Source organism: Haliotis cracherodii, unplaced genomic scaffold (assembly GCF_022045235.1).
Source record: "Haliotis cracherodii isolate W230 unplaced genomic scaffold, xgHalCrac1.p SCAF_9, whole genome shotgun sequence".
NCBI classification, from domain to species: domain Eukaryota; kingdom Metazoa; phylum Mollusca; class Gastropoda; order Lepetellida; family Haliotidae; genus Haliotis; species Haliotis cracherodii.
Window position 1 is genome coordinate 20,619,880 of NW_027266343.1, and position 27,416 is coordinate 20,647,295.

General features: G+C 42.9%; 1 protein-coding gene across 1 annotated transcript; it reads left to right on the plus strand.

Annotated features, from left to right (window-relative positions):
- LOC139452790 (protein qui-1-like) lies at positions 1–27,184 on the plus strand. Its single transcript, XM_071234405.1, has 16 exons — positions 1–94; positions 2,974–3,059; positions 6,846–6,962; positions 7,716–7,949; positions 8,271–8,391; positions 10,695–10,805; positions 11,977–13,347; positions 13,609–14,312; positions 15,278–15,455; positions 20,898–21,087; positions 21,367–21,524; positions 21,836–22,721; positions 23,653–23,846; positions 24,517–24,642; positions 25,555–25,625; positions 26,489–27,184. The coding sequence occupies exons 1-16, from the start codon at positions 1–3 to the stop codon at positions 27,182–27,184; spliced, it is 5,337 nt and encodes a 1,778-aa protein (XP_071090506.1).
- Positions 27,185–27,416: the final 232 nt, after the last annotated feature.

Sequence of the window (27,416 nt, forward strand, 5' to 3'; positions counted from 1 at the left end):
ATGGCGACAAGGAAAGTGTTTGATGGTGTGCTCCAAAGCCTGCCGGCCCAGGAGTCGAAAACAATACGAATTTTTTTCAGCTCGACGTTTACAGGTGAGGGAGCGAGCATGGTCGGATTAAACTGTTTGACAGACCTGCTGATATTGTCTAGTCTGTAGTCATCGTATTGGTTAGCTGTTACCTCCTTGGATACGGCTCATTTGTTTATTATCGTTAGGTATGCAGACTTAATAGGTCCCTTTGAAGACTCAAAGTGAATAATGTTTGATAAATACATTTACTATATACTTGTCAGGAGGCTTGTTTTACAAGGACAGGTCCTTGAATTTCCCAGGGGCCCTGAAGATATATTATTTTGGGCGGATAAAGTGTATGGAGATTTGTCATAAAAACACAGGAAGAACTGTTTTATGGTACTATAAACAAAACTGTCCTAAAAATCATAAATACTAATTGACAGGTTAAGTTCATTAAACCACAATGAACATTTTAGATGAATAACTATCATTCTGAAACGAAGTAAGCTTGTTAAATACCTGTAACATTGTTCTGCGTTTTTTTTACACATCCACTGACCCCAACATAATATTTCTAATTGGAAACTAAAAATGACATTTTAACATATATAATTTAATACCCCATACTTGTGCTTATATGGGGTGGTCGTGCAGCCCAGTGGTTAAAGCGTTTGCTTGTCACACTGAAGACCCGGGTTCGATTCCCGACATGGGTACAATGTGTGAAGCCCATTTCTGGTATCCCCCGCCGTGATATTTCTGGAATATTGAAAAATGGCATAAAACCATACTCACTCACTCACTCCCTTGTGCTTATAAAAAATATGAAACAAACAGACTGTTATTAATTTGAGAACAGAACAAACATTAAATGTTCTGATAAACAATAAAAATATAGCATAAGATTCAACTCCGACACTCACTTGAAAGTCAGTACAACAGTGTCAAGCAATTTTTAAAAGAAATTCATGGCAATATTTTAATTTTATGCCAAAATAGCTTTTCATCCCCAGCTTCTTGAGAAATCAGCACAAAAGAAATAGCTATATGTAAAAAATGAAGTTCATCACTTTGAAGACCCAGTAATTCATACCAGCCTCCCCTAACTGATTTAACATTTTACAATTGTAGCAGGTCAGTGCATAGATAACACACATGTCGTAGTGTAACACTAGGATTTATTTCAACTGAAGTCAGAACAAATGCCCAAAAACATATACTTCAAAATAAATATACATGTTTATAGGTATTTAAGAATACATCACATGCTATCATCTATATATTTATTCACAACGTCACATGGGCGACATCATAGTAATTAACAGAACGCATGTATTTTACAATTTATACGTTCAAGGGGTGAGTGAGTTGGGTTTAATGCCGCTTATGGCAGTATTTCAGTTATAACATGGCGTGTCAGCTCACTGTGGGAGGAAAGCCTGAAGTGATACAGGTCTCAGACATTTACCACTTTGGTGAAACCCACTAGCATGGGTATGGTGCTGAGAAACCTATAACCTGGATTCGAACCGATCATAGAATTCTGGCATGCCCAAGAGACCCAACTCTCCACAGTGAATTGCAGCGCCTTAGACTTAGACTGGTCCACCCGTGCCTCCTATACATTCAAGGATGTTGCAAGTTAAGATAACTAATATAGGTATCCATACACTTGCATAATGGTATGAGGGGCAGTCGGGTAGCCTAGTGGTTAAAGTGCCCGCCTGTCACTCTGAAGACCCGGATTAGATTCCCAACATGGGTAAATTGTGTAGCCCATTTCTAGTGTCTGCCGTGGTTATATTGCTCGAATATTGCTAAAGCGGCGTAAAATCATATTCACTCACTCACTCTTAATGGAATGATATACATAATTACATTCATACACTTGGTAGTGTAGTGAACAAGCATTATATATAATATATACCTATGGGTGCTTCACGTTACACTGAAACAAACATTCACAGGCTATAGATGGAGTGAAGATATATAGTGCTGGAATTACTACATGCCCTAAACTTTTTCCAAACTTACTGACCTAGTTAAAGCATTTGTAGTGACTATTCATATGAATATTGATATAACTGAAGTACACAAAGAGATGCAAATGAATAATAAGGCATATGAAATACAATACTAACCTGTATGTATGATCACAGGGATCAAACGTACACACCACACACTAGAAGGTTGAGGTCACTGTAGGTGTCATGGCTGGTGTGCTGGTGTAATGAGTGCTTGGTCAGTATTTTGAACAAGGCCAATCAGGCGTAAGCTGATTTGAACAAAAAAACAACACACTGGAGTGAGCCACACTGCCGACCTTACCCCTCAGTTTATAACAGTTGAAACGAAGCAGCTGTACAAGTTAATCACATTTAAAGCAACACAGTAAAAGGTCACCACGTCATTGAAACACTAACTATATATGTGCAAAACTGCATGAAGTACACATACAGACAACACTGCCACATAACTTTGAACTGGATACCTGGGTCCTTCGTTATACCTGTAATCCATATCAATCCTATGAAATATAACTCATTACTGAATAGAAATATGTAAACTACAACAACTGTTTAGTCAAGTATGGCCTGGCTGGAATTGTGTCATTGATTCCTGATATTTATGATTGGTCCCCCATATTTCTGATCCAGGTATTAAATTAGTACAGACTTCACTTTACAATCAAATATGGAACTGGCACTATGGGGAGAAACAGGTGGTTCAGTGGTCTGCAGCTGGTCCTACAGCTCTGCCAGGATCCACTTGGTCATGGGTTTGAATCCCAGATATGCTGCTTGATGTCAATATGTTGCATATGGTTGTGAGTTTGACTAAACTTGGAAACTGTGGACTTTCCCCTTCAGCCAATACACTGTGACTGCTATACTGGGGCATCCAACCGCACCGACTCGTGGACTCCAGTGATGATGATGTCATTGTGTGTTGTAGATATGACAGTGGAGAGGAACATGTTGATGAAGGAGTCAGTGCCCCGTCTCAGGGACTACTGTCTGGCCAGAGGCTTGGACTTCCAGGTAGCACACAATGCGTGAGGGGTGAGGGGTGAGGGGTGAGAGAGTGTGGGGTGAGAGAGTGAGGGGTAAGGGATGAGAGAGTGATGGACTGAGGGGTGAGAGAGTGAGGGGTGAGAGAGTGATGGACTGAGGGGTGAGGGAGTGATGGACTGAGGGGTGAGGGTTGAGAGAGTGATGGACTGAGGGGTGAAGTGTGAGGGAGTGATGGACTGAGGGGTGAGGGGTGAGGGGTGAGAGAGTGATGGACTGAGGGGTGAGGGAGTGATGGACTGAGGGGTGAGAGAGTGATGGACTGAGGGGTGATGGAGTGAGGGATGAGAGAGTGATGGACTGAGGGGTGAGCGATGAGAGAGTGATGGACTGAGGGGTGAGGGATGAGAGAGTGATGGACTGAGGGGTGAGGGATGAGAAAGTGATGGAGTGAGGGGTGAGAGAGTGATGGACTGAGGGGTGAGGGATGAGAGAGTGATGGACTGAGGGGTGAGGGGTGAGAGAGTGATGGACTGAGGGGCGATGGAGTGATGGACTGAGGGGTGCGGAGTGAGGGAGTGATGGACTGAGGGGTGATGGAGTGATGGACTGAGGGGTGAGGGAGTGATGGACTGAGGGGTGATGGAGTGAGGGGTGAGAGAGTGATGGACTGAGGGGTGAGGGGTGAGAGAGTGATGGACTGAGGAGTGAGGGGTGAGAGAGTGATGGACTGAGGGGTGAGGGGTGAGAGAGTGATAGACTGAGGAGTGAGGGGTGAGAGAGCGATGGACTGAGGGGTGAGGGGTGAGAGAGTGATAGACTGAGGGGTGAGGGGTGAGAGAGTGATGGACTGAGGAGTGAGGGGTGAGAGAGTGATGGACTGAGGGGTGAGGGGTGAGAGAGTGATAGACTGAGGAGTGAGGGGTGAGAGAGTGATGGACTGAGGGGTGAGGGGTGAGAGAGTGATAGACTGAGGAGTGAGGGGTGAGAGAGTGATAGACTGAGGAGTGAGGGGTGAGAGAGTGATGGACTGAGGGGTGAGGGGTGAGAGAGTGATAGACTGAGGGGTGAGGGGTGAGAGAGTGATGGACTGAGGGGTGAGGGGTGAGAGAGTGATGGACTGAGGGGTGAGGGAGTTATGGACTGAGGGGTGAGAGAGTGATGGCCTGAGGGGTGATGGGTGAGAGAGTGAGGGAGCGATGGACTGAGGGGTGAGGGATGAGAGAGTGATGGGGTGAGGGATTGATGGACTGAGGGGTGAGGGAGTGAGGATGTGATGGACTGAGGGGTGAGAGAGTGAGGGACTGATGGACTGAGGGGTGAGAGAGTGAGGGATGATGGACTGAGGGGTTAGAGAGTGAGGCATTGATGCACTGAGGGGTGAGAGAGTGAGGTATTGATGGACTGAGGGGTGAGAGAGTGAGGGGTGATGGACTGAGGGGTGAGAGATAGGGGTGATGGACTGAGGGGTGAGAGAGTGAGTGATTGATGGACTGAGGGGTGAGAGAGTGAGGGATTGATGGACTGAGGGGTGAGAGAGTGAGTGATTGATGGACTGAGGGGTGAGAGAGAGTGATTGATGGACTGAGGGGTGAGAGAGTGAGGGGTGATGGACTGAGGGGTGAGACAGTGAGGGGTGATGGCCTGAGGGGTGATGGGTGAGAGAGTGAGTGATTGATGGACTGAGGGGTGAGAGAGTGAGGGATTGATGGACTGAGGGGTGAGAGAGTGAGGGGTGATGGACTGAGGGGTGAGACAGTGAGGGATTGATGGACTGAGGGGTGAGAGAGTGAGGGGTGATGGACTGAGGGGTGAGAGAGTGAGGGTGATGGACTGAGGGGTGAGAGAGTGAGGGGTGATGGACTGAGGGGTGAGAGAGTGAGGGTGATGGACTGAGGGGTGAGAGAGAGGGGTGATGGTCTGAGGGGTGAGAGAGTGAGGGATGATCGACTGAGGGGTGAGAGAGTGAGGGAGCGATGGCCTGAGGGGTGAGAGAGTGAGGGGTGATGGACTGAGGGGTGAGAGAGTGAGAGATTGATGGATTGAGGGGTGAGAGAGTGAGTGATTGATTGACTGAGGGGTGAGAGAGTGAGGGGTGATGGACTGAGGGGTGAGAGAGTGAGGGGTGATGGACTGAGGGGTGAGAGAGTGAGGGTGATGGACTTAGGGGTGAGAGAGTGAGGGGTAATGGACTGAGGGGTGAGAGAGTGAGGGGTGAGAGAGTGAGGGGTGATGGACTGAGGGGTGAGAGAGTGAGGGGTGATGGACTGAGGGGTGAGAGAGTAAGGGATGTGAAGGAGGGATGATGTGATCTTGTAACCCAGCAATATGTCAGTGGGATCACAGGGCCCTGTAGACTGGTGAAACTGGAAGGATCAATGGGTGTAAAGTGGAGACACAGAGGACATAGTGTAAAGTGGAGACACAGAGGACATAGTGTAAAGTGGAGACACAGAGGACATGGACTGAGTGTAAAGTGGAGACACAGAGGACATAGACTGAGTGTAAAGTGGAGACACAGAGGACATAGACTGAGTGTAAAGTGGAGACACAGAGGACATAGACTGAGTGTAAAGTGGAGACACAGAGGACATAGACTGAGTGTAAAGTGGAGACACAGAGGACATGGGCTGTGTGTAAAGTGGAGACACAGAGGACATAGACTGAGTGTAAAGTGGAGACACAGAGGAGATAGACTGAGTGTAAAGTGGAGACACAGAGGAGATAGACTGAGTGTAAAGTGGAGACACAGAGGAGATAGACTGAGTGTAAAGTGGAGACACAGAGGACATAGACTGAGTGTAAAGTGGAGACAGAGAGGAGATAGACTGAGTGTAAAGTGGAGACACAGAGGAGATAGACTGAGTGTAAAGTGGAGACACAGAGGACATAGACTGAGTGTAAAGTGGAGACAGAGAGGAGATAGACTGAGTGTAAAGTGGAGACACAGAGGAGATAGACTGAGTGTAAAGTGGAGACACAGAGGAGATAGACTGAGTGTAAAGTGGAGACACAGAGGACATGGACTGAGTGTAAAGTGGAGACACAGAGGACATGGACTGAGTGTAAAGTGGAGACACAGAGGAGATAGACTGAGTGTAAAGTGGAGACACAGAGGAGATAGACTGAGTGTAAAGTGGAGACACAGAGGACATGGACTGAGTGTAAAGTGGAGACACAGAGGACATAGAGTGAGTGTTAAGTGGTGACACAGAGGACATAGACTGAGTGTAAAGTGGAGACAAAAGAGGACACGAACTGAGTGTAAAGTGGAGACACAGAGGACATAGACTGAGTGTAAAGTGGGGACACAGAGGACACGAACTGAGTGTAAAGTGGAGACAGAGGACATGGACTGTGTGTAAAGTGGAGACACAGAGGACATGGACTGAGTGTAAAGTGGAGACAGAGGACATAGACTGAATGTAAAGTGGAGACACAGAGGACATGGACTGAGTGTAAAGTGGAGACACAGGGGACATGGACTGAGTGTAAAGTGGAGACACAGAGGACATAGAGTGAGTGTAAAGTGGAGACACAGAGGACATAGAGTGAGTGTTAAGTGGTGACACAGAGGACACAGACTGAGTGTCAAGTGGAGACACAGAGGACATGGACTGAGTGTAAAGTGGAGACAGAGGACATGGGCTGTGTGTAAAGTGGAGACACAGAGGACATGGACTGAGTGTAAAGTGGAGACAGAGGACATGGACTGAGTGTAAAGTGGAGACAGAGGACATGGACTGAGTGTAAAGTGGAGACAGGCCGGTGTGATGGACACAGGAGAGTCGTCTGACCTGGAGAACTCTGTTGCAGGTGGTGGACATGCGCTGGGGAGTACGAGAGGAAACATCGGTGGACCAGATGTCAACAGAGCTGTGCCTGAGGGAGATCAAGAACTGCCAGCAGATCTCCATGGGCCCAAATTTTGTGGTAATTAATAGCCTGCATTCAACTGTATATTTACTTGTTGTAAATAAATATTGTATGATGTTGTGTTGCAGGTGTTCCTTGAGATATGATGTTGAGTTACAGGTGTTCCTTAATGTATGATGTTGTGTTGCAGGTGTTCCTTGAGGTTTGATGTTGTGTTGCAGGTGTTCCTTGATGTTTGATGTTGTGTTGCAGGTGTTCCTTGAGGTTTGATGTTGTGTTGCAGGTGTTCCTTGAGGGTTGATGTTGTGTTGCAGGTGTTCCTTGAGGTTTGATGTTGTGTTGCAGGTGTTCCTTGAGGGTTGATGTTGTGTTGCAGGTGTTCCTTGAGGTTTGATGTTGTGTTGCAGGTGTTCCTTGAGGGTTGATGTTGTGTTGCAGGTGTTCCTTGAGGTTTGATGTTGTGTTGCAGGTGTTCCTTGAGGGTTGATGTTGTGTTGCAGGTGTTCCTTGAGGGTTGATGTTGTGTTGCAGGTGTTCCTTGAGGTTTGATGTTGTCTTGCAGGTGTTCCTTGAGGGTTGATGTTGTGTTGCAGGTGTTCCTTGAGGTTTGATGTTGTGTTGCAGGTGTTCCTTGATGTTTGATGTTGTGTTGCAGGTGTTCCTTGAGGTTTGATGTTGTGTTGCAGGTGTTCCTTGAGGTTTGATGTTGTGTTGCAGGTGTTCCTTGATGTTTGATGTTGTGTTGCAGGTGTTCCTTGAGGTTTGATGTTGTGTTGCAGGTGTTCCTTGAGGTTTGATGTTGTGTTGCAGGTGTTCCTCGGTGATCGATATGGCAGTTGCCCTTTACCAGCCACTGTGCCTGTCACCGATTTCAAAGTTTTTCATCGTGTTGCCATGGCAATGGGTAAGGACATTTACCTCCTTGATAAATGGTATCTCCTTGACAACAATGCTGAACCGCCAGTCTACCAGATACAGCCAATCACAAACCTTCTACCTCATTACAATGACCCAGATCCAGCCAATCAGCATCTTCAAGAACAAGTAAGTCTTGACAAGATTTCCTTTTTCAAAATAAGTAGCTGTGATAAGTCACACTGATTTACTTTTTTGTACTTTTGGTAATTAAAGCATGATCATTTAACCTCCACTGATTACGTTCTGACTTATAGTTCCTCATAATCTTGTGTGATGTTTGACATTCCATATCTACTTATTGTCTTTTAAGCCAGTGTCTGAAATGTGCTAGTATCTTGGAATTTGGTGCAGACACATTTTGGAAAATAGAGAGCTCCAGGCTTGTTAACATAGCCTTCTCATGTTGTACATTTGATAACAGGTGCATAAAAACATGTCTCCTTTCAGGACCAGAAGAGATGGAGAGAAGTTGAAAGGACACTTCAGTCACTTTATCATGAACTGGCACAGGAAGCTCACCTGACCGGACACCTTGACCAGCCAGCATATGACAGATACTTTATGTCAGGTACTGTGTTGACAGATACTTATATCAGGTACTGTATTGATAGATACTTATGTCAGGTACTGTATGGATAGATACTTCTGTCAGGTACTGTATGGATAGATACTTATGTAAGGGAATGTATAGATAGATATTATGTCAGGTACTGTATAGATATATACTTATGTCAGGTACTCTATGGATAGATACTTATGTCAGGTACTGTAGAGATATATACTTTTGTCAGGTACTGTATGGACAGATACTTATGTCAGGTACTGTATGGATAGATACTTATGTCAGGTACTGTATGGATAGATACTTATGTCAGGTACTGTATGGATAGATACTTATGTCAGGTACTGTATAGATATATACTTCTGTCAGGTACTGTATAGATATATACTTTTGTCAGGTACTGTATAGATATATACTTATGTCAGGTACTGTATGGATAGATACTTATGTGACTGAGAAATGGATCTATGTTGTGTTATTACAGTGACTGAGATATGTGACCTATGTTGTGTTATTACAGTGACTGAGATTTGTGCCCTATGTTGTGTTATTACAGTGACTGAGAGTGAGATATGTGCCCTACGTTGTGTTATTACAGTGACTGAGATATGTGCCCTATGTTGTGTTATTACAGTGCCCTACGTTGTGTTATTACAGTGACTGAGATATGTGCCCTATGTTGTGTTATTACAGTGACTGAGAGTGAGATATGTGCCCTATGTTGTGTTATTACAGTGACTGAGAGTGAGATATGTGACCTGTGGTGTTATTACAGTGACTGAGATATGTGACCTATGTTGTGTTATTACAGTGACTGAGAGTGAGATATGTGACCTGTTGTGTTATTACAGTGACTGAGATATATGCCCTACGTTGTGTTATTACAGTGACTGAGATATGTGCCCTATGTTGTGTTATTACAGTGACTGAGAGTGAGATATGTGCCCTATGTTGTGTTATTACAGTGACTGAGAGTGAGATATGTGACCTGTGGTGTTATTACAGTGACTGAGATATGTGACCTATGTTGTGTTATTACAGTGACTGAGAGTGAGATATGTGACCTGTTGTGTTATTACAGTGACTGAGATATATGCCCTACGTTGTGTTATTACAGTGACTGAGATATATGACCTATGTTGTGTTATTACAGTGACTGAGAGTGAGATATGTGCCCTACGTTGTGTTATTACAGTGACTGAGATATGTGCCCTATGTTGTGTTATTACAGTGACTGAGAGTGAGATATGTGCCCTATGTTGTGTTATTACAGTGACTGAGAGTGAGATATGTGACCTGTGGTGTTATTACAGTGACTGAGATATGTGACCTATGTTGTGTTATTACAGTGACTGAGAGTGAGATATGTGACCTGTTGTGTTATTACAGTGACTGAGATATATGCCCTACGTTGTGTTATTACAGTGACTGAGATATGTGACCTATGTTGTGTTATTACAGTGACTGAGAGTGAGATATGTGACCTGTTGTGTTATTACAGTGACTGAGATATGTGACCTATGTTGTGTTATTACAGTGACTGAGATATGTGACCTATGTTGTGTTATTACAGTGACTGAGAGTGAGATATGTGACCTGTTGTGTTATTACAGTGACTGAGATATGTGACATGTTGTGTTATTACAGTGACTGAGATATATGCCCTACGTTGTGTTATTACAGTGACTGAGATATGTGACCTATGTTGTGTTATTACAGTGACTGAGAGTGAGATATGTGACCTGTTGTGTTATTACAGTGACTGAGATATGTGACCTATGTTGTGTTATTACAGTGACTGAGATATGTGACCTATGTTGTGTTATTACAGTGACTGAGAGTGAGATATGTGACCTGTTGTGTTATTACAGTGACTGAGATATGTGACATGTTGTGTTATTACAGTGACTGAGATATGTGACCTATGTTGTGTTATTACAGTGACTGAGATATGTGACCTATGTTGTGTTATTACAGTGACTGAGAGTGAGATATGTGACCTGTTGTGTTATTACAGTGACTGAGATATGTGACCTATGTTGTGTTATTACAGTGACTGAGATATATGCCTTATGTTTTGTTATTACAGTGACTGAGATATGTGCCCTATGTTGTGTTATTACAGTGACTGAGAGTGAGATATGTGACCTATGTTGTGTTATTACAGTGACTGAGATATGTGACCTATGTTGTGTTATTACAGTGACTGAGATATGTGACCTATGTTGTGTTGTTACAGTGACTGAGATATGTGACCTGTTGTGTTATTACAGTGACTGAGATATGTGACCTATGTTGTGTTATTACAGTGACTGAGAGTGAGATATGTGACGGAGTTCTGGATGCAGCCGAGACGGACAACAAAGTTGTTGTGTTCCACCGCAACCTCCACAACATCAACGTGCAGCACCCTCTAGCCTGTAGGTCTTCATGCCTCAAGTAGTTGCATTTAAGGCTGGGACAGGTAACTCGGGTACTCGAGTCACATGGGTACTGAGTAGGTACCCAAAGGAATACCCGAACCCGTGGTTATTCACGTGATATATTGTTTAATGGCAAAAAATTGCTATAACTCCATGGTTACACTACAAGTGACTAATGTTTGTATTTATTTCTGACTATGCATGGGTTACTTCTGTCTTTCATGTGTTTGAATACAGATAAAACTTCAGTCAACTTCAGTGTGTACATGACCAGATCATTTTTTAGTGAACATAAATACATTTTTCCAGGGCTATGGTCAAACTATTCCTAATCAGACATATTGTACCCATCTCTTGAGACCTACAGCGGGTGGGGTTGGGTGATAGGGTTGTGGGTACCTGTGTAGTAAATATGGACTCGTCCCTCATTACATTGTAGATTGTTGTAGTATTTGGTCATTTCCCGTCTTCCGAGGCAGGGGAGTTAACTGACTATAAAAGTCTAGTTTCCACCCTTTCTGAACAAACTGTAAATTTGTGTCTCGATCATATTGCAACCAGTGGTTATTACGGGTTATGTCACTTCTATGTCATTCCCATCAACTAATCAGATTCCACCTCTTGTTGTTGGCTTCAAACAAAAATGCAGTGTTCAGTCAAGTCGATAATTAAAATCTATATGGTGATAAAACTGGTCTTACTTCACAAAGTGCCTCAAATCATGCGAGCACCTTTATAAAAAGCCGGATATCTGTTGATACCGGGTGGGCAGGACACATACTTTGCAAATCATAAAATTGACCAAAATCTGCATGTTAGTTTACAAACTGGATGTTGATTTCGTTACATGATTTTGATTGGACTTTGTATAGATACAGCAATATAGTACAGCCATTTGTACAGCCATGATATAAGCCCATAGGTACTGTGTCGACTTTTACTGTCAGTTAACTCCCTTGCCTTAGGAAGATGGTAATGTCCATACAAAGTGTTATTACCTTGTTTATCAAGACAGTATATCCCTATATCAAGTTGTGGCAGTTTTATTTCTTCTTTATGTAATGGCCAGTGTGTCTTGTAGATAGGAATAGTATGACAGCAGGGATACAGAAATTCATCACACCATGATCATGGCAGTGAAAAAATATTCAGCATGTTTCTTTCACAGGGAGGTTCACTGACGTAGATAATGAGGGCAAAGTTGACATGAAGGTGAAGGATCGGCGTGAGAAGTTGACCCTAAAGAAGATACCTGATGCCTTGGCCTCAAGTCAGATCCACCAGTATAATATCGAGTGGACTGACAAGTGTGTCGACCCCCAGGACCCCAGACATCTGGCCTACCTACAGACTCTCTGTGCCACCTTCCAGAGCAGTATGGAGGAGATGATTGATGCCAGCCTTGACCAACAGCCATCACATGCCGATGACGGCCTTTACTCTGAGGTTCTCCATCATCTTCATTTCAGTGTCAAGAAGAGTGAAATATTCTTTGGTAGAGAAGATGAGCTAAAAGACATTCAGGACAAACTGGACAAGGTTGTAAACATATTCAAGGACACGGATGAAGATGAGCCTTCATCCGTTAAACGGAATGAGGAGGAGGAGGAGCCTGAGGAGGAGGAGGTGGAAGATGGTAATATTGAACAGTCACAGAAAATGAAGGATTTTCTTCGTTCCACGGGAGTTAAATACCACTTGGGTGATACCTTTGATGACTATGATTCTGACCCTTCAAAGAACCCTCAGCTTGAACAAATTCAGCTTCCTGTTATGAGGTCATTCAAGAGACCAGTGATAATCCATGGGGAATCAGGAAGTGGAAAGACGGCGCTCATGGCACAAATTGCTAAAAGTTCTAGTTCCTGGATTCCTAAATCAGTTTTGATTGTGCGGTACCTTGGAACATCTCCCATGTCAAGCTCAATACGAGAGGTTCTTGTCAGCATCTGTAGGCAAATCTGGAACATCTACAATGTCCCCAAAGGCTCTGGTATTGATCTAAACACAGACTTCCAGTATCTCCTCTCCTACTTCAATGCTCTTCTGTGGAAGATCAACTCTTCCAACAAACCACTTGTTATCATCTTTGACTCTGTGGATCAGCTACTGCCCTTGGATCATGCTCACACCTTCAACTGGCTGCCCACAAAGACCCCACCAGATGTCCACATCTTAGTGTCCATGATGCCATGTGTCAACAACTGCCTTGAGAACATCCAGCAGCACCTTCCCTTTACAGAACAGTATGTTCAGCTCTCAGTCTTCTCAGAAGAAGCTGGGGGAAAGATGGTGTCGGGCCTGTGCAGCAGAAAAGGCCGTTGCTTGACAAGACTTCAGAAAAACTTCCTAATGGAACACTTTGCCAAATGTCCCCAGCCCCTGTTCCTGAAGTTGATTGTGGATGAAGCTCTCACCTGGAAATCCTTCACTCCCTTATCGGACATCCAGGTTGGAAACACAGTGAGGGCAGCCATCAATAAACTGTTTGACAAGATGGAGCGATCACATGGCTTTGTAATTGCCAGCAAAGCGTTCGGTGAGTTGTAAACTGTTAGACATTTTCAAGTATCCTGCATGTATATAGTGCATTTACAACAGGATCATATATACTGATGTATAAGTTTATGTTATGGGTTTATATTTTCTTCTATTTTGAATGATGGTACTTTATCAATGATTATAAGATCCAACAATGATAAAATTTTGAATTTGATCGATAATAACATATTTTATTGTACCCTAATTTCGGCAATGTCAAAATTGTATGTGCTCAAGTGTGACCCTGCATTCTCCTAAGGGTACCTGTGTGCTGCTCGACAAGGGCTGGGAGACACGGAGATGGAGGACTTGCTGTCTCTGGATGATGATGTTCTGCAGGATACATATCTCTATCACCTCCCTCCCGACCCAAACATAATACGTCTGCCACCGTTGCTATGGAAACGGATTCGCAGTGACATTTCTGAGTACTTGACAGAGCGTCAGTCTGGCAACAAGGTGGTAGTGAACTGGTACCATCGCCAGTTCTCAGAAGTTGCAGCTCAGAGATATTTACCTGCATCTTTACAGCAGACGTTTCATGCTGCACTGGCTGAGTATTTCTTAGGGAAATGGAGTGATTTGGAGAAGCCTTTAGAACTTTATAAAAACAAGAAAGGCTGGTACCCTCATGCCATGCGCCAAGTTCCAGCCCAGCCCCTAGAGTATGAAAACATCTACAATGTGAGGAAACTGCAGGAGCTGCCCTACCACCTGGTCAAGTGTGGCGACCTTGCCACGTTCCACAGCACTGTTGCCTGTAACTTCCGCTGGCTTTACGGCATGTGTCAGGCCATGTCACTCACTGATGTCCTCAATGACATGAAGCAGGCCATGGCAAGGCTGGACTCCACGGGAGACATTGACAATGTTGCCCTTTACGATGACATCAAGTTTGTCAATGATGTCCTCATCCTTGGCAGTGACTTTATCCGGAGAAGTGCATCTAACTTGGCAACACAGGTCTGTGTATATATGCATAGCTGATCATTGCATTGGCTTTTAAATCTGTATCACCTTCTTGTACTTCTTTTGATCTTGTCAGACTGCACGATAAACTAACGACCACAAGTTGTTTATTTCTTATATGAGATGTCAGTATTATGTACTGCCTATTTAAGGATGTTGATAAAATGTACAATGTAACCAAATTTTACCCAAAAGGAGTGTAGTGTGTGTAGTGAGTGTAGTGTAGTGTTTATATTGAGTGTAGTGTATGTATTGAGTGTAGTGTATGTATTGAGGACCAGTACATGTATTGAGTTTAGTGTATGTATGAGTGTAGTGTATGTATTGAGTGTAGTGTATGTATTGAGTGTAGTGTATGTAGTGAGTGTAGTGTATGTATTGAGTGTAGTGTATGTATTGAGTGTAGTGTATGTATTGAGGACCAGTACATGTATTGAGTTTAGTGTATGTATGAGTGTAGTGTATGTATTGAGTGTAGTGTATGTATTGAGTGTAGTGTATGTATTGAGGACCAGTACATGTATTGAGTGTAGTGTATGTATTGAGTGTAGTGTATGTATTGAGGACCAGTACATGTATTGAGTTTAGTGTATGTATGAGTGTAGTGTATGTATTGAGTGTAGTGTATGTATTGAGTGTAGTGTATGTATTGAGTGTAGTGTATGTATTGAGTGTAGTGTATTGAGGACCAGTACATGTATTGAGTGTAGTGTATGTATTAAGGACCAGTACATGTATTGAGGGTGATGTATGTATTGAGTGTAGTGTATTGAGGACCAGTACATGTATTGAGTGTAGTGTATGTATTGAGGACCAGTACATGTATTGAGGGTGATGTATGTATTGAGTGTAGTGTATTGAGGACCAGTACATGTATTGAGTGTAGTGTATTGAGGACCAGTACATGTATTGAGGGTAGTGTATGAGGTCATGCTGTATTCTTCATGTTGCCTTCTCAGATTGTGTCCCAGCTGGGCCCCCAGTACTGCGGGTCCCCACACATCACAGGCTTAGTCCAGGCAGCCCACACCTGGCTGAGCACAGGGAACCAACCTCACCTCCTACCCCAGGGGAAGACCATGCCGAGCCCCGGGGGCTGCCTCCTCAGCTCCATCAATGTGGACATCAACATCCTTGGTAAGACAACACCTTGTGGAACCTGTAGAATGTTTTGTTCATTTTTGACACACTTGCATACCTGTGTATTAACCATCTGAGTTGTGAATGTTTTTTTTATGCCCCCGACATAAAGGGAGGGGGTATTTAAGAATTGACCTTCACTTTGTGTGAGTTCATTGGATTATGAACCCTCATAGAGTGAGGGCCAAATTGTATGAACTTCGGAGCTTGCGACGACGTTGATACAATGTTTGGCCCTCACTCTATGAAGGTTCATAATCCAATGAACTCACAAAGTGAAAGTCAATTCTTATAATTTTTTATCACAATTTCTTACCTCAAAGGATGTAGGCCAACACTTATGAACGTCAATTTCGCGGTCCTCTCGTCCAATGCAAAAGCCGTATATCGTGTAAAGGTCAAATTAAAAAATTATATAGTTATACCAAGCAATTCCAACCATCCTTCTGGTTATCCTTCTTTCCATCCTTCTGTCCTTTCAAGGAAAACTTTCTGTGTGACCTATAACATGAACACGACTGCATGAATTCTTTTCAGATTTAGGGACAGTTTCTATATCAATAGGAGAGATGCCGTGAAAAGTTTGATTTCGATATGTGGATTTTCTTGGAAAATGTTGCTTTTTTCATGTCGATTGTACTGTATCCAGCAAAGCTTGCTGATCATGCATGTGCATCTTTTAATCATGCCTATGTTATATCATTGTGCTTTTTAAGAGAAACCGGCTCAAAAGTTAAGGCATCACTCTATCTCCAATATCAAAATTGTTCTTCAGCTGTCAAATCTTATTACACTAAGATCTTTGTTCTACCACTAAACACAGATCTGAGGACTTCCCATAACGGGGCATGTCAGAACAATCGACCAATTAGATCGTCGCTTACCAGATCAGGAAAGTGACTGTCGGATTGTGTTTCCAAATCATGCAACACTTAAAAATTTAACATAGGTTATTCCGAATGACAGTTACATGCCTTATGACTGAATCCATACAATATTTGCCATCTGTTAGCCATTCCAGAATGTTCTTTGGTTCAGTTTTCAATTTTTTAATCAAGAATGCTGACTTTCTTGTCAGTCACTCCATTTGTTGGTCACAGTTTGTGAAAGGTTGGTCTGATGTGATCCATACTGGGTATCCAGATGTGAATGTCTTTGTTATGTGGAACAAAATGTTTCGGAGTACATGCTTACTCCTTCATCAGATGAATGAATGCCATACTTACTTACTTACTTATATTGGAGATTTAAACTGCTTTCCGACTGCAAGCGTATGTCGCACACGGGCCCGGCCAGGCCTTTTAATGTGTTTCCAAAAAGGGGAAAAGTGAGTTTGTGCAACCTAGGAGGGGGGCTTTAGGGGTTGCTTATATAGTAATTTTGAAATTTTGAGATTTGGAAAGAATGCCAAGAGTGGGTGGGGGACGAACTAAGGGAGCTGTGTGTGTTGGAGGGTTATCAAGTAAGGTAGTTTTGGTTTTAATATATGTAGTATTTTGGGTTTATTTAGGGTTTTTTTGAGTACTTTCCTGATTTGGCTATTTGAGTTTTGGTATATATTTTGCCATTTTTTGTTGATTTTTTGTTTAGTGACACTTTTGATTTCTGATTTTGAGCTGGGTAAGTTTAAGCTTATTTCTTGGAGTTTAAGGGATAATTTTGCTGCTTTATCTGCCTTTTCATTTCCAAAGATTCCTACGTGGGCGGGGATCCAAATGAACTCTATTTGTTTACCTACCTTAGTTAAGTTGTTTGAGCTATTGAGTATTTGATTTATTAGTTTGGGGCGGTTTTTAGTGTTTTTATTTTTGAGGGCTTGTAGTCCACTGAGGGAGTCGGTTAGGATGAGGATTTTTTGGTGTTTTTTAGATTGCTGATTGTGTAGTGCTGAGGCCATGCCCATTAGTTCGGCCGTGAATATGGATTGGTTGTTTGTGAGTCGGTAAGATTGTGTGTCTTTGGTTGGTTGTGCGATGTGGACTCCGAAACCTGTGTGTTTTGAGATCGGATCTGAGGATCCGTCTGTGTATATGTGACACCAATTTGGCACATTTCATGTATGTATGCTAGTGTGGTGGTTTTAGCGATGTTAGGATCTGTCTGTTTATTTAGTGTATCGGCTAGTGTTGTGTCTATTTTTGGTATTTTAAGTTTTGGAGTGAAGATATTGTATGATTTATTGTTTTGTTTAAGATTGTTTATTTTGTGTTCGTTTAGGTAATTGGTTATTCTTTGGGAAATTGGAGTAAGTAGTGGATGTTTCCGGGCTAGGGCTTGGTTTCTAGGGCTAATATTTTGTTTTATTAAGTTTTCGATTAGGGGGTTTGATTGGGACGCGGCCCAGAAGTTTAGGGTAAGTTGTTCCCTACGTAGTTTAAGTGGCATTTCTCCTGTTAAGGCCTGGTCTGAGGTGGAAGAGGTGCCATGTTGAGTTCGTGTGATTAGTTTTAGGGCCTGATACTGGATTGAGTCTAGTTTTTTAATGAGAGAGTTGTTTAAGGTGTCGTAAATGGCACTGCCATAGTCTAGTTTGGATCTAATTAGTGATATATAGAGTGAGAGGAGGGTGTTTTTAGAGGCCCCCCAGTTGGAGCCGGTTAGGCATCTTAACGTGTTTAGGTCTTTGCTGCATCTGGTTACAAGGTTTTTAATGTGAGCATCCCAGGTGAGATGTTCATCGAAGATTAATCCTATGAATTTGGTTTGTTTTTGGAATTTGATTGGTTTGTTGTTTAGTTGGAGGTGTAGGGTGGCGGGTTGCATATTTTTGTGTTTAAATACTATTCCTGTGGTTTTTTCTGAGTTTAGGGAGAAGCCCCATTTGTCAGCCCATTTTTGTATTTTATTTAGAGATTTTTGTAAGTTTTGGGCCATTTTAATGCTTTTAGTGCGGATCCAGAGGGCTCCATCATCTGCAAATTTTGATGTGTTTACTTTGGGGGAAAGTCCCTCAAATAGATCGTTAATCATAATATTGAAGAGTGTTTGGCTTAGGATGCTGCCCTGGGGAGTGCCATTTTCTAGGGGACATTGGTCCGATAGCGTTTGGTCTATGCCCACGGTGATTTTGCGGTTTGTTAGGAAACTTAGGATGTAGTTAATTAATTGACCTTTAAGTCCTATTTTTTGTAGTTTTTGTATTAGCCCGTTATGCCAAACCATGTCGAATGCTTTGGAGAAGTCTAGAAAGATGCCTGTAATATATTGTTTGTTAAGCTGCCCTGTTTTAATGTCCTGCTCTAGTCGGGCGAGGTTATCTAAGGTTGAGCGTCCAGGAGTGAAACCGCTTTGGTCTGGATTTATCATGTTGTTTTGTTCTAAGTAGTGTTGTAACCTGTTTTTGGCCATTGATTACGTTACTTTGCATAAGTTAGAAGTTAGGGAGATTGGTCTGTATGAATTAGCCTGGTCAGCTGGTTTATTGGGTTTGGGGATTGGTATGACCAGGGCTTGTTTCCAAGGTGATGGGACCTGTCCGTTTAGATATATGAGGTTATAGAGTTTCGGAAGAGTTTGGAGTAGTTTGGGTGGTAGTTGTTTAATTATCTGGTATGAAGTAAGGTCTAAGCCTGGGGCTGTGCCCTTTTTCCTATTTTGTAGGACGTGGAGTAGTTCTTCCATTGTGAAATGGAGATTAATTTTGAAGTTGCTATTGCTACTCACGGCCGAGAAGTGATTTGCTAGGTTATTAGCTTTTTCAGTGGGGTTTGTTGAATTGTTTACGTTGGGAGTTTTTTTTATGACGTTTAATGCCCCTAATGGCGTGGATTTTGCGCCAAACTGTTCTGGTGTCCGTATGATGGTTAATTTCTTCGCAAAATTTTTTCCAGTCTCTTGTTTTAGCTGTTTTAACTAAGCTTTGTACTTTGTGATTAGTTCATGTGCTATCTTTAGGTGTTTGAAGTCACGTTTGGCTTTATTGAATGCGGATTTGCGTTTACGCCTAGTTTGTTCTATCTCCTCGTTCCACCAAGGAACCGAGGGTTTGCCTATGCTGGTTGTTTTGAAAGGAATGGAGTGTTAGCTGTGTTTATTATATAGTCAGTGAGGTTTTTACAGTAGATTTCGGGGTCGTTACTTTCTAGGTCAGCTAGGTTAGCCTGGTTGCAAATGTCCTGAAATTTGTCCCAGTCGGCTTTGTTGTAGTGGAATTTAGGTTCCTGGTTTGGGGCTGGTGTTGGGATGTTTACGTCTCCTATAGTTATATTTATTGGGAAGTGGTCACTACCTAGTGGTACCCCGTGTACTTCCCATTGAATACTTTGGGCTAAATCTGGGGTGCATATGGTTAAGTCGATAGCCGACATTTTGTTGTGTATTTTGTCGTATCTAGTAGGTTGGTTGTTATTTAGTTGTATTAGGTCATTTTGTTCTATCCATTCTGAGATGAGTTTTCCGTGTTTACCCCCGGTATCTATTTTATCTTCTATACCCCAGGTAGGGTGGTGGGCATTAAAGTCTCCTAGGAAGATTGTAGATTTATTGCCTATTTGGAGGAGGGTGTTTAAATCCTCAGGTTTGACCTGTTTTTCTACCCAGTGGTATATATTTATGATATTAATTTTTTGGTTGTTATTTGTTATTTGGATACCGTTTGCTTCTAGGTTTGGTGTGTTTATTTTTAGTTCTTTGTAGCTTAAATCTTCCCTGATGTATGTGATAAGGCCGCCTCCGGCTCTACCTGGGTTTGTTTTGGCTCGGTCAGTTCTTATTGAGTTATAGTTTGGTAGGGTGAATTTAGATCTGGTAGAGAATTTAGTTTCCTGTATACAGACTATGTGTGGACCTTTGTCTCGTTTGAATTTAGCTTTTAATTCGAAGCCGTGGGAGGCTAATCCGTTGGCGTTCCACTGAAATATATTTAGTCCTTCCATTTTGGGGGATGAGAGGTTATTAGTTTGTTTTGAGTTTTAGGTTTTGTTTAATTGGTAGCTTCCCTAAGTTGGGAGAGAAATAACTCAAAGGAGAGAGTTGTGAGTTTTAGTTTTTGCGGGAGGCCGGGGGTAATTAGCACTGCTAGGTGAAAGAATGGACATAGCAAAGGGCAAATAAAAGCCAGTTAGGTAATTAGCCTTATAATGTTCTTGTCCTTACAGGTACATATATGCTCTCTACCTCATGGCATTCATTCACCTGATGAAGGAGTAAGCATGTACTCCGAAACGTTGTGTTCCTCATAATAAAGAAGTTGACATCCATATATTCTCTTCCTTATGTGTATCACTTCTAAATGCCTTTCAAAGACCTTGTTATTAGTAATTATTATCCAGAAATGTAACATGTCATGTAATTAGAAGTATTCAGACAAAAAGAAATATGAAGATGATTTTTACTCCCGTAATTGTTGGGGCTTGGTTAAAGTCAACTCTTGTGAGGGTTGTTTGTTCTGCAAATGGTCTCCAACTGCTCGCTTACAGTTTCTTGATGGGTGTTTGGCAGGCAACGACCGTGTGTTTGGGAGCTGCATGGTCCTGCAGGAATCCAAGCATAAACTGTATGTGACAGATCAGCAACCAAGTGATGACAACGACTGTCTGAGAGTGTATGACCTGGATGACAATATGTCCTGCATGGTTGTGGAAGACCTCAACAGGAAGGTCAGATCTGTTCAGTTCAAGGCTGCAGAAAAGTGAGTTTTGTTAGGGGAGAAATGAACCGGGTCAACATTCTTGTATTCATTACCTTGCTTCTTACAACTTGGCAAACTGACCATCAAAATAAGAAAACAGAAAATATCATCCTATCTTCAAACGTTCTTTCACAAATGGATGTCAGTTCTACAGAATCAGACAATTTTACTGTTGAAGTTAAACAAAGACTTTCATGTATGAATGAAGACACCATCCAATATAGTGGTTTGAACAAAATACGGGAACCAATATTGAATCCTTTTACTGTTTATCTGCAGGTTGCTTCTGGTTGAATCGTTCCACAACAGCAGCAAATATAGTTACACCAGCTACTTTGACGTGTATGATGGTTCCCTTGCTGCCCCCTACCACCTGGGAGGCAAACCTGGCAATGCTTGTGTATCCAGCTCGGGAAGATTAGTTGCTTGGTCTGACGGTACGTCACCAAGTGGATGGTCACATTTTTATTAGTTAACTTGTCCCATGGTACGTCACCAAGTAGATGGTCACAATATAATTAGTTGCCTGATCCCATGGTACGTCACCAAGTAGATGGTCACAATATAATAAGTTGCCTGATCCCATGGTACGTCACATAGTAGATGGTCACAATATAATTAGTTGCCTGGTCCCATGGTATGTCACCAAGTAGATGGTCACAATATAATTAGTTGCTTGGTTTAATAATTGTATTTTTATCAAGCTATAAACACTGGATTACCTTAACATTACTGTTCTAAATTTCAGATGAAAAAAACCTAATCAAGATTGGAATGTTCAAGAAAAAGGGACGAGGCATTGATATCAAACATGAGCTTGAAAGCACACCGAGCTACGTTCAGTTTTCTCATGATGAAAAACACCTAGTTACCCTATCTGCAAAAACTGCCCATATCTATGACTGTCAGTCTGGGGAGATGACTGCAGATGTTGGGCCAACTGAAGATCCATTTAGTTTCCAAACTGGAGATGTTGATTATGGTCGTATGACCTTTGTCACCAAAGACGACCAATTTATTCACCGAGGCTTCGGGTATAAGGAAGGTCATCATCTGTTTGTGAACAAAATCCCTTCTGGGGAACTCCTGTTTAAGTTGGAAGGATATAAGGAATATAGCTTGGAACTGTGTGTCCTTGATTCAAGGGAAGAGTTCCTCCTAGGGGGGTCCTCATCCACAGGAATCACCAACGGAGATACCAATAAACAAGCCAAATTGTTTAACCTCAGGACTGGAGAGTTGACATCCCAACTCAATTGTACAAATGGACCATATATTGATTTGAAAATGTTTGGAGACGAAGAGTTATGGGCCCTAATAGCTAGCTATGGCAGTGCAGTAATCAAGTTGGTCTTGTTAGGAAAGCGAAAAGCACCCCTATCCGAGCCAGTTCTTATGCGGTCAATCACGGATCATAGTCAGGCTATTCTGCAATACCTTGTTTCATCGGATGAGACACTGATGTTTTCAGCATCTGCTGATAACACTATCAAGCTTTGGGACCTACCTCGTCTTTTGAAAGAGTCAAGAGAGCAATTTTCTCAGAAAGAGGCCACAAAAACAGATGAGGAGGAAAAGAAAATGTCTTTAGATATTCAAGATGTTGGACAGAGCTCAACATTGAAATTCTCAAAGTGAGGTTTGACAGATCACTGTGAGGGAGTTGGGGGTATTCCTGCTGAAGTTCGCACACAGATAATGTTGAACAACCTTCCTCTATGCAGACACTGTTATCAATGTAATTAGCATGCAGGAGATTTAACCATCATCAGATACAATGTCACATGGGGGAGATGGGTGGCCCAGACGTCTAAGGCGCCGCAATTCGCTGTGCAGAATTGCATCCCTTGGGTATGCCAGAAAACTATGATTGTGGGATCATGGAATCTGCTGTAGCATGTTCTGTAAACTCACAGAAGCAGGCAGAGCTCACTGTTTCCCTGTAGTTGTGATGTTACTGTGCTAAGGCCACAATTTTGTCTACTAGAGATTATACAGAAAAATACCTGTCAGCAGGTGTGAAAGTAAAAGGGGAAAACAAGGAAATTCAATTTTATTTTGTTTTGTTTTCTGCTCCACTACAGGTTGGCGGGTATAAAAATAGACTGTGGGAGGAGAGACTGCTGCACCGCTATTGCTTTAAGGAATGCAAACCTGACAAATCAAACGAGAACAGTGTTGTGCATCTAGGAATCCTATAAATGTTTAGTAACAACTAACTTTAGTTTGACTCCCATGTTTAATATGTCCACTTCAGTGGGTCCTTGTTTAGTGGGTGCAATATGCTATCAGCTTATCGCCAGGATAGAAAAAATGGGAGCAAATTGTGAAGAAAACATTCTATTTCAAGAAAGTGTACAGTTGATCGATCTGTAAAGTCAGTTAAAAACATGTGTGTCCTTACATCAGAGGTTCTAAAGAAGGTCACTGAAATCAGGACAGTTTGTGGGAATAGTCAGAGTCATGAAAATATGCACAAACAAAACAAGATCAATTTCTTTCTTCACAAGTTCCAGCTCTATGTATATTGCTTGCTCTCTGAATCCCGTCTCACTGTGTTACCAGGGATGACAAGCAACTGTTCATGTGTACAAAGCACGGATGTCTCCTGAAGCGAGACATGGAGACTGGCAGTACCGATGTGGTGCTGGAGGCGGAATCGATGAGGACACCTCGGAGACAGATGTGCCTGACCAGTAGTGGACGACACCTCGCTGTTCCCAGGAAGAAGAAAGTCCTAGTCCTGGATGTCCAGACATGTAAGACAAACTGCAACAAAACATATATTCAGCAAAGTGTATAGGAGTCAGTCAGGGTTGGATGCAGCTTTCAGAAGTTGTATCAGTAGGTGGCAGTGTGATGTAGGTGGCAGTGTGATGTAGGTGGCAGTGTGATGTAGGCGGCAGTGTGATGTAGGCGGCAGTGTGATGTAGGTGGCAGTGTGATGTAGGTGGCAGTGTGATGCAGGTGGCAGTGTGATGTAGGTGGCAGTGTGATGTAGGTGGCAGTGTGATGTAGGTGGCGGTGTGATGTAGGGGGCGGTGTGATGCAGGTGGCGGTGTGATGCAGGTGATGCAGGTGGCGGTGTGATGCAGGTGGCGGTGTGATGCAGGTGGCGGTGTGATGTAGGTGGCGGTGTGATGTAGGTGGCGGTGTGATGCAGGTGGCGGTGTGATGCAGGTGGCGGTGTGATGTAGGTGGCGGTGTGATGTAGGTGGCGGTGTGATGTAGGTGGCGGTGTGATGTAGGTGGCAGTGTGATGTAGGTGGTATTTGTTCAATACATGTACATTTCATGTATTTGGTAGCTAATAAGAATGTCAATGTGTACGCAGACCAAGTCCTGAAAATATTGAAATACACACATAACCTTAATGCATGAACAAAGACAAAGAGGTTCAGTAAGTCATGTAATACGTCATTTTTCCAGTGGAGTTGGTGTATGACCTGCAGCATGTGAGTCACAAGGTGGACTGTCTGGCAGAGGGGGGCAACATCCTCATTGCTGGAACATCAGGCATGGAGGCCACGGGCAGGATCTGGAATCTGGACAATGGTAACTTTCTCATATGAATAGTGAGTGAGTAGATTGTACATCAAGGCCCCTGCATCATATGAATAGTGAGTGAGTAGATTGTACATCAAGTCCCCTGCATTATATGAATAGTGAGTGAGTAGATTGTACATCAAGGCCCCTGCATCATATGAATAGTGAGTGAGTAGATTGTACATCAAGTCCCCTGCATTATATGAATAGTGAGTGAGTAGATTGTACATCAAGTCCCCTGCATCATATGAATAGTGAGTGAGTAGATTGTACATCAAGTCCCCGGCATTATATGAATAGTGAGTGAGTAGATTGTACATCAAGTCCCCTGCATTATATGAATAGTGAGTGAGTAGATTGTACATCAAGTCCACTGCATCACATGAATAGTGGGTGAGTATAACCTGTTAAAATAACATTAACAATCTGTAACCTGCTTTTATGACTGACATTCTGTTTGGTTACCACACACCACCTGCTGACCTTGGTCCTATTCCCCACAATGGATGCCTGTCTGAGAAGACAACTGAAGGCATCATCAAGGTTGTTACTGATGAGGCAGAAGCTGACACAAGTTGTGGACACAGTAGCCAAACGGATAAACAACTGAAAAAGGCAGTAATACGATTAAAAAATCTGAGGCGGAAGCAGGCAGACTGGGCGCCAAATTGCACAGCACATCAAAAACCAGGAACCCATTTTAACCTGAGCTAAGGGAATCCACCAGTGGCAGATTTTTGCCATATATTATTGTCTGTTTTACACTATTTCTGATTGTCAAATGCATTTTGGGTCAAGCATTCGTGATTGGGTGGCTATGTTCAGTTTACTTGCCCATGCAGGTTAATTTTAAAGGCGATCAAAGAGACAGTTCTTCCATGATATTTGAGATGCTGTAATATTTGACTGTTGTGTGTTCAGGTGAAGTCGTACGGGATGTGACCTATCTGTACTCCTTCTATGAGACCGCTATTAATAGCACAGGAACAAGGGTAAGTCACTTGGTAGTCAAACCATCTTCTGGCAGCACTGTTGCAGACACTGTGTTGGTGATGGTGAGGCCTAGGGCAGTGATGACCTGAAATACTTGGTAGTCACACCATCTTCTGGCAGCACTGTTGCAGACACTGTGTTGGAGATGGTGAGGCCTAGGGCAGTATCCTGATATGATGCGTATCACAAGACTGGGTCATGATACGATATGTATCGCAATACCCATATTTACGTCAAATTGCATGGAAGCATGGAGATAACACTGGATGGTCATTAAACAAGTAGTAAGTAATGTATTTCAGCAAGTGTACCGTCTTGTATCGATACAGAATAAAACATATCGTGTATCCTATCGTCACATGAAAACTCACAATGCACCTGTTCACCGATGTATCGTTTCACCTTTACTTGGTAGCCACCTCACCTTATATCAGTGTGAATGAGCCATGAAGACCGAGTTGAAAGGTACTTCAGCTATGTCATGGCGTGTCAGCTTAATGTGTGAGGAAAACCTGAAGTGATGCAGGTTGTAAAAGTTTACAGTTTGAAACCCTAAGTACAGCCTTGGTGCCTCCACATCCTGATCAGCACACATCTGACATTCAAACCCATCATTAGCAAATCTTGGCAAAAGGACACAAATCTGCACAGAAAATGACCTCCTTCAAATCACTTGGCTACCTCTGTGTGTTTTTAGATCATATGTGTGTTGGTGGGGAGTGTTCAGGTTGCATAGATAGTGGTGTACCAAAACACTTGTGTATAAGTTTTGTACAAACAAACATTCTACTCCTGTTCTATGGAATCGCTACTATCACAGAAACTTTCAGTTACCTATAAATGTCTTTGCCTTCTCTTCCAGTTCATCATGACCATGTTCGACTACCCAATCATCTTTAATGTCATTCTAGAGGAAAATGAAACTGACTCTATGGTGGGGCAGCCGGACACCATGATGAGCGCGTGCTGCGGAGCGGGCTTCACGCCAGATGACTGCCTTGCTGTAGCGTGTTCTGGTGATGGCTCCATACGGGTCATGGATGCTGAAACGAATCGCTACATGTTCAGGATGAGTCAGAGATCGTCCATCACCAATATGACCTTCTCCCCAGACAGCAAGAATCTTCTCACGTCTGGCTTCCGCTCCATCTATGTCTGGATGTTGTCTGATGGCAGTTTGGGATGCAAGCTGACCAGACATCAGTCCTTCATCGTGGGTATGGAGTTTTCACGTGGTGGTCAGTTTCTGGTTACCACCAGTCAAGACAAGACCATTGTGGTGTGGGACTTTGAGAAGAAAGTATCAATCAGCTCCTACCATGCCCATTGCCAGGTCAATGCTATGGCAGTTGTTTCAGACTTGTCAGCCATTGCCTATGCTCCTGAGAATGTGGCAAGTGTGGCAGTGTTGAAGCCCAATAAGAGGCTGACTCAGATGCTGGAGGGAACCTATGTCCACACTGTCCCAGAGTCTGTGAAGAAAGCTCAAGCCCTGGCGCTTGCTTTCTCAAGTCAAGGAGTCAAGAAGGAAACTTCAGCAGCATGTGCCATACTCTAACATACACAGACCAGGGAGTCCACCTCACAACCCTGTATCATACTCTAACATACACTGACCAGGGAGTCCACCTCACAACCCTGTACCATACTCTAACATACACAGACCAGGAAGTCCACCTCACAACCATGTACCATACTCTAACATACACAGACCAGGGAGTCCACCTCACAACCATGTACCATACTCTAACATACACAGACCAGGGAGTCCACCTCACAACCCTGTATCA